General features: G+C 54.1%; 1 protein-coding gene across 1 annotated transcript; it reads right to left on the bottom strand.

The window, feature by feature from the left end:
- Positions 1-1636: 1636 nt before the first annotated feature.
- On the bottom strand, positions 1637-3439 carry SPEM2 (SPEM family member 2). The gene is given in 3 exon segments (XM_036452381.2): positions 1637-2940; positions 3068-3125; positions 3302-3439. Coding segments are annotated over 3 exon segments (1500 nt in total).
- Positions 3440-8354: the final 4915 nt, after the last annotated feature.

Genomic DNA, 8354 nt, shown 5'->3' on the forward strand with positions numbered 1-8354 from the left:
CCTTCTCATCGTTCGTATCTGGTGTGCAGGAGTCAGGCTGCTTAGGGCTCCTGAGCAGGAGGCTTGGACAGCGATGGAAGCGGGAAGGGACTCGTAAGCAGAGGTTCTTGGAATCCGCAGAGTAGCTCATCCCCGTGGGCTGGTTGCCTATGGAGTGGGGTTGCTTGTCTGCAGGGAAAGGTGGGATAAGACAAAGCCTGAGTGTTCCTGAACGACTGGACGTGGTGAGGGGGCTAGAGGAAAGGGGACAGGGCCCATCCTCTGGGGTCCATGCCGGGGACCACTCACTCACCTTTGGGGAAAAAATGATGGAAAAGAATCCGCAAGGAGCACTTCAGATGCCTCCAGAGCTGAGGAAGCAGGGATGGGGAAGAGTCCAGAAGTAAGGTGAGCCTTGACATCCAACCCTAGCCAGGCCACATCCCAGCAGCCCTCTCACCTCCCCCCTCCCACTTCAGACCCTAGGGCTTCCCCACCCTGATGCCCAGGCCCCTCCCTGACCAGAGTCACCACATTGATCCCCACGTTGAGCAAGATGAAGCTGCCCAGAATCAGAAGAATCGAGTCCCCTAGGTCCTGGCACTTCCTGGAGTTGGTGCCAGAGCACACTGGGGCTCCGTGGCGGGCTTGCTCACCCATGACCGGGGGTCCCAGGACCACCTGGGCCCCCTGGCCCCCACATACTCACTAGGGGCCAAACTCTTCTGGTGGGGGAGGGGGAGAACTGGGTCATAATGGAACGGGAGGTCACAATGAGGCGGGAGGAGGAGAAGGAAGGCCAGTGTCATTCCCTGGTAACGGTTTGCGTAACCTGAGCCTAGTCAGTCAAGTAGGGCCCAGAAGCCAACCCCCCTCTCCCCCCATCTCACCCTCATTTCCCCCTCATTGCCTGCTGACCTACTCATTCAAACACTCACAGCATCCCATCCCCTGGACACTTTTTTTTTCTTTTTAAAAAAAAAAATATATTTTATTGATTTTGTACAGAGAGGAAGGGAGAGAGATAGAGATAGTTAGAAACATCGATGAGAGAGAGTCATCGATCAGCTGCCTCTTGCACACCCCCTACTGGGGATGTGCCCGCAACCACCAAGGTACATGCCCTTGACTGGAATCGAACCCAGGACCTTTCAGTCACCAAGCCGACGCTCTATCCATTGAGCCAAACCGGTTTCGGCCCCTGGACACTTCTGAGATGAGGAAGACCATGGCCTCAGGGTCCTGGGCAAGGCCAGGCTGAAATGCAGAGCCTTGGCTTTCTCCCCGCCCTCTGCTGGGCTGCAGGCCTGGATCTACCCCGATGTGGACCCCCCGCCCCCCAGGAATCTAGCCTCAGCTTTTATGTGGGGCTGGGCCTCCTACTCCCCTTTGGGGACAGAAAGCCTCACCCAGAGCAGGTGCCCAGGGACCATGGCTTGGGGCCTGCTTTGGCAAGGTCTGCTTGGAGCCCTAGTGCGGGACCAGGAGGAGAGACCTGCAGGCAGGACTGCGGCCCCCACACCACGGGGAGCCTCACGCCAAGCACGCTGCCTCATGTCGGAGCGGAGGCAGGGGTCCAGGCTGGCGAGAGAAGTGGCGCTCCTCAGCCACAGACCACCACAGCGTTTCCTGGACTCTGTTGCTCTTTATTCCCCTTTCAGTGCCCGGCCCCGCCGCCCACAGGTGCCCCTGGTCAGCAGAGTTTCCCGGCCCGGCTCCTGTGCAAGGAGGGCCTCGAGGCCGAGGTGGAAGGTGGGGGCAGCGAGCTGGCCCTCGCCCTGTTCTCCTGCACCTGCCGCTTCAGCTCCACGCTGTCGTACACCTGGTAATGGGCATTGCCCCCTGGGCTCCGGCTGAGTGGCATGAAGGTGATGGGGGGCGGCTCAGGAGTCTGGGCTTCGGGCAGGGCCTGCGGGTAGGAGACCTCGCCCAGCAGAGTGAGGGAGGTGGTAGTGAGAGGGTGCTGGGTGGGCAGGGCCTCGGCCCATTCCGCCGCCCGGCACCGCACCTCGTGGGGATCCCGGGAGCTGTGGCTCAGGTGTCCGGTGGACGGGTAGGGGCTGTGGCTGTAAGCGTGGCCGGGGAGGCTCCGGCGGTGGGGCTGCGGGGAGCAGTACTCCTGGGCCTCTTGCCGGGAGCTCCGGTACATCAGGGCAGACGGAGGAAGCTCACAGGCCTCCAGACCACGCCGCCGCTGGTCCCAGGAGTCACACCGGACCTGGCCCCTGGATGGGTAAGGGCTGTGCCCCGCATGGGCCCAGGAGGGGCTGGGAGGCAGCCGGTGGTGGGGAGGCGGTGGAGGCAAGGTCCACGGCCTGGTGGCCTCCACGTGGCCGCAGGTGGGGGACTGGGAGTGGCGGTGCCCGTAGGGCGGCAGCCTCAGCTCTGACTTGGCCTCCACGCGCTTGGGCATGCGGCGCAGCTCGGGGGACAGGTAGATGGAGGGTGGTGGCAAGCTGGCCAGGATGCCACCCTGGCGGCCCCACAGCCTCACGTTGGAGGGCAGCGGCTGATGGTACAGCCCTCCCCAGCCCCACTGGGCGTACATGGGACGTGGGAAGGATCGGTTGTTCTCTTCCTCCTCCAGAAAGGAGTCTGAGGCCTCCTGATAAAAAATGGGTTTGGGCCTCAGCTGTGACCGCCTGTGTCTGCGATGTGGGCCGTGGAAGTCTGTGTAGGTTGGGGGGGATCGCCCGCGGTTCCTCCGTCTCTGCGGGGAGCTGTAGGCGGGGCGGCGGCGGCTGCTGCTGCGTCGGTGGCGGCGGTCCTGGCGTGGGCGGCGGTGGTCCTGGCGCCGGAGGCGGTAGCTGCGTTTGCGGGGGTGGTGATGGGAAGAGCTGGAGTAGTCAGAGGGCCGGGTTACCTTCACCTCTACAGGGTCCAGGGCGCAGTGGATGTGGATTTCTTGGGTCTTGGCTGGGGCCTCGCTGGAGGAACTTTTACAAGCCTGCAAGATTGCATCTGGGGAACGCAAGAGTCCGTGAGGGAGGATAAGGGTCGTCTGGGAACACGGGGGCTTGTCTTTCTTGGGCTGTGGTGGCAGCAGGGGCGGGGGGCTGTCCCCTACCTCGTTAGCTGTCATACTTACGTTTCTGATGAATCCAGTTGACCGTCTTGTCTGAGACACACTGGAACCCTTGCCATATCTGGGGGTGAGGTGGGGTGGGAGTGAAGGAGTGAAGACCAAGCTTCCCACCAGCAACCCCCCCACCACCACCACCTTTCTCCGCCGAGATTGCGCTCGCAGAAGGAGGTCCAGGCTGAAGCTGGCTCCCGCCCTCGGCCCTCATCACTCTTAGGGAGGTCCACAGCCACCACTGACCACAGTTGACAGGTTGATCCCAATGTTGACAAGAATGACGAGGCCCAGCAGCAGGAACAGGAAGTCCTCAGGACCCTGGGGGTTTTGTTGGTATTGATTGCAGTCCCCCAGGGTGTTATCCCAAAGCCTGTTTTCCATGGTGGGGGGGGGGGGGTCCTAGGGCCACCTGGGCCGCACCCCCCCACCTGCCCCGACCCACACTGCACTCATGCTAGGGCCAGCCCGGGGACCCTGGCCAGCTGCTGAGGGAGCCGGGTCATAATGAGGCACATGGGCAGGAGTCACAATGCAGAGGGGACAGCCCTTTTATCCACCCTGCTGGCCCTTGGCTCAGTCCCCAGATATCCCAGAGTTCAATCTGTCCTTTGTCGCCATGGGAGCTTGCTTAACTCAACACCTGATCGCTGATGTGAAACTATGGTAGCTACAGCAGTGAGACGGTCTTCATAGGGATTGAATCACGTCTAAAGGTTTCCTCTACTAGCATGTCATTGTTCTCTGAGATGATATGGCAGTTTGGGTAGCCTGTGAGTATTTCCCATCCACGCTTACTCGGTGTGGTGACAGATGGGTGGGTGACAGCAGCGTCCCCTCTGAAGTCACCTCACTGTACCTTCGTCCTGACCATTTCCCTGTCATACCTCTAGTCCTATCCTAGCCACCCCTTTCTCGCCAGGGACTTCCAGGTACTGTGGTCTCTGAGCCCAGAAGCCCCTTTGCTTCAGCGGAAGACTGATTTCCACCGTGCTGGAGTTGCTGCCTCTGCCTGGGACCCCCTCCAACCATGGAAGTGGTCCGTAACCAATCGCCTTCCCACTTTAGCTACCACCTTTAGAAAACCATATTAAACTCATAGAGCACAAAATAGGTGTTTATATGAAAAAGGAGGGTTTTTTTATTTTATTTTTTAAAATATATATTTTATTGATTTTTAAAAATAATTAATCTTTATTCTTCAGATTATTACAGGTGTTCCTCTTTCCCCCCTTCCCCCATAACTCCCCTCCACCTGATTCCCAGCTCCACCCCATGCCCTTACCCCCGCCCCTGTCTTCATCCATAGGTGTAAGATTCTTGTCCAATCTCTTCCCTCACCCCTCAGACTCCCTTCCCCCTGAGAATTGTTAGTCCAATCCCTTTCTATGTCCCTGATTCTATTATGTTCACCAGTCCACTTTGTTCTTCAGATTTTTTTATTCACTTGATTTTTAGATTCACTTGTTGGTACGTATGTATTTTATGTCTTTTTGTTGTTCGTAATTTTTACCTTTACTTTTCTTCTTCTTCTTCCTCTCCTTAACGAATACCCTTCAGCATTTCATGTAATCCTGGTTTGGTGGTGATGAACTCCTTTAACTTTTTCTTGTCTGTGAAGCTCTTAATCTGACCTTCAATTCTGAATGATAGCTTTTCTGGGTAGAGTAATCTTGGTTGTAGGTTCTTGTTGTTCATCGTTTTGAATATTTCTGGCCTGCATAGTTTCTGTTGAGAAATCAGCTGACAGTCGTATGGGTACTCCCTTGTAGGTAACTAGCTGTTTTTCTCTTGTTGCTTGTAAGATTCTTTGTCTTTTGCCCTTGGCATTTTAATTTTGATGTGTCTTAATGTGTTCCTCTTTGGATTCCTCTTGTTTGGGGTTCTGTGTGCTTCCTGAACTTGTAAGTCTATTTCTTTTACCAGGTAGGGAAAGTTTTCTATCATTATTTCTTTCAATAGCCCTTCAATATCCTGCTCGCTCTCCTCTGGCTCCCCAAAAAATCCCTATGTTGGTACGTTTTAAGCAGTCCTGGAGGCTCCTTACATTATCCTCACACTTTTGGATTCGTCTTTCTTTCTGCCTCTCTGGTTGGATGATTTTTTTCTTTCTTTTATTCCAGATCTTTGGTTTGATTCTTGGGGCACGTTGATCTATATTTGAGTTTCTGTATATTCTTTATTTCAGAGATTGTATGCTTAATTTCTGACTGGTCCTTTTCCATTTTTTTAAATTATTTTTTATTATTTTTTATTTTTTTGGTATTCTCTTTAAGGTCCTTGAAGGTCTCACCAAGCTTCTTGGAGCTCTCATCAAGTTTCTCAAAGCTTTTAGAAGATTCTTGAGTAACCTTATAAATGTGATTCTGAACTCTGTGTCGTCCAGTAGTTTACTTTCCTCCATCTCTTCCATTCGCGACATGTTTCTGTGTCTCCTCCCTGTGTTGATGGAGTGGCTTTGTGTGGTAGGTGACCTATCAGCTTCCCCAGTCACCTGGGGTGGTCGCTTTTGCTATATCCCTTTGTGGGCTAAGTGCAAAGTCTTGGTGTCATTAAGCCTGTTTGCTGTTGGTACACTGGGAGGAATTGATCTCCAGGCCAATTGTCTGTGAGGACCCGCTCTGTCTATGAAGGAAGAACTGCTGTGCTGGAGACAAGGTTTGTTTCAGTGGGGCTTTGGTGCTCACTGAGTCCGTCTCCCGAATGTGTCACATATGGGTGTGAGGGGTTGAAATTGACCACTAGGAACACTGGCTTCTGGATCTCCAATGGGATTCAGTTCAGTTACTGTCTGAAGCTACCCTGCAGGAGCTACTGCAAAAACTAGTTTTCTCCTGTTTGCTTGGGACTTGGCGGTTTTGTTGCTGGAGCTGCAGTTTATATATGGTTAAGCTGCCTCAATATAGGCCATTCATATGTAAAAGTAGCTTTGTGGTGCCTGGGTAGGTCTGTAGAATCTGTGGGTGAGGCGGGGCCTCAGGGTGGGGCGGGGTCTCAGGACGTCACTAGGTTGGGGCGTGGCTAACAGCGATGGCTGCCGTCAGCCATCCTTGCCCTCTCGTGTTTCCAAGTCCCCGCTTCCCCGCGGTCCAGCGCAGTAAACAATGATTGCTGTGCCCACCTGTGCCAGAGTCACCCTCACTTAGGCCCCAATGGCCGACAGGCCAGCTTCTCCCTGTAGGTGTCTGAGTCCCCCACATGACCCCAGAAACTGGATTTCAAAGTGATAGGGAGCTTGTTTCCTTTCAGGTTGAAAAGAAAAGCCTCGCTGTGCGCCTAGTCACCCACCACCAGCCCAATTCGCGTGCTCCTCAGGCTCCTCAGCTTTTCAGCACTTGGGCTCCCCTCTCTTTCAGCCAGCCTTCCCGTGGTGATAGATGTCCTTTGTATTAGTTTTCATTTTTTAAATTGTTGTGCGAGCGGCAGACCAGTAGTTTACCTACGCCTCCATCTTGGTTTCTTACAGAGAGGAAGGGAGAGGGACAGGGAGCTAGAAACATCGATGAGAGAGAACATCAACAGCTGCCTCTTGCACACTCCCTACTGGGGATGTGCCCGCAACCAATGTACATGCCCTTGGCCCGAATCGAACCCGGGACCCTTCAGTCCCCAAGCCAACGCTCTATCCACTGAGCTAAACCTGTTTCGGCCAGTTTTTATTTTTTATTTAAATCAGGTTCATCACTGGTGTCTATGAAAGGGATGCCCTGGGTACCATAAGTCATTTGTCAAAAGCACAATAAGCCAAGACCGGTTTGGCTCAGTGGATAGAGCGTTGGCTTGGGGACTGAAGGGTCCCGGGTTTGATTCCGGTCAAGGGCATGTACCTTGGTTGCGGGCATATCCCCAGTAGGGGGTGTGCAAGAGGCAGCTGATCGATGACTCTCTCTCATCGATGTATCTAACTCTCTATCTCTCTCCCTTCCTCTCTCTACAGTAGGGGTGTCGAACTCAATCAGAGAAGGGGCCAAAATCTAAAATCCAGCCTAAATCACGGGCCGAATGGTTTACTGAACAGTCATAAACTGTCATTGTGATGGAAACGCAGCGGAGTGCAGTGATGACAGCGCTGTGCGGGCCACATTGCAATCAATAAATATATATATAAAAAAAAAGCACAATAAACTACTCAGCATTTTCCTTCAAGGCTCCAAACACAGAGTAGGTGCTCAGTACCTACCCACTGAATGGAATCAGCTGCAACCGATAGTGGCATTAACGGAATGAAAATGAACAGAGAAGTAGGGCGATTCACTAAAGCACATGTGTCAAACACAAGGCCCGAGGGCCAAATCTGTCCCGCCAGGCCTTGCAATGTGGCCCGTACCGCACTGTCATCACTGCACTCCGCTGCGTTTCCATCACAATGACAGTTTATGACTGTTCAGTAAACCATTCGGCCCGCGATTTAGGCTGGATTTTAGATTTTGGCCCCTTCTCTGATTGAGTTCGACACCCCTACACTAAAGGCCTGTCTTCTCCCATTCCAGGAGCCCATCCGTATGAAGGTGAGGGCCAGCTGCTTCAGCATGGGTGCCTCACATGGCTTCTTATTCCCAAGCTGTGTGTGTGTGTGTGTGTGTGTGTGTGGTCCCAGCTGCTCTCCAGTGGATGGAATATTCTGAAGAGTTCACATGGCAAACCCAGGAAGGTGGGGGAGACTGATGGGCGAAGCTGACTCAGTGGCAATGGGATTCTACCTGCAGAAGCGGGGGGATGAGGCATCCGAGGCCTTGACGTTGATCTGTGGTGTCTGTGTGACTGACCTCCCCCACCCCCACCAAACCACCACAAACCAGCCTCCGCCCTGCCCCCTGCTCGCTCGCTCTCTCGTTCTTCTCCAGTCACCTGTTGGGCGATGGCATGCCCAGTCCTTGTCCACCCCTCAGCAGTCACTTGGCCTCTCTGAGCTTGTCTCCTCACGTGTGACATGGAGATATGAATCAGAAGAGGGAGGTCACAACCCTTGCGAGTGTCCCCAATTTCTCATCCTCTACTCTAAGCCTGCTTAAGGATACAGGAACTTGAATTCTGATTGGGGAACTGTGAGGGCCTGGCTACCTTCACTCTCACTTATCCCTCCCCAAAGAAGCAAGGGTTGAGCCCTGACTAGTTTGTTCAGTGGTTAGTCCTGGGCAAGAGCACGTACCTTCATTGCAGGATCCCCGGACCCCAGTAGAGGTGCATGTGGAGGCAGCCAATCAATGTGTCTCTCTCACACCGATGTTTCTCTCTCTCTCTCTCCTCTCTCTCTCTCTCTCTCTCTCTCTCCCCCTCCCTCTCTCCCTCCCTCCCTCCC

The sequence above is a fragment of the Pipistrellus kuhlii genome, unplaced genomic scaffold (assembly GCF_014108245.1).
Source record: "Pipistrellus kuhlii isolate mPipKuh1 unplaced genomic scaffold, mPipKuh1.p scaffold_m20_p_23, whole genome shotgun sequence".
NCBI classification, from domain to species: domain Eukaryota; kingdom Metazoa; phylum Chordata; class Mammalia; order Chiroptera; family Vespertilionidae; genus Pipistrellus; species Pipistrellus kuhlii.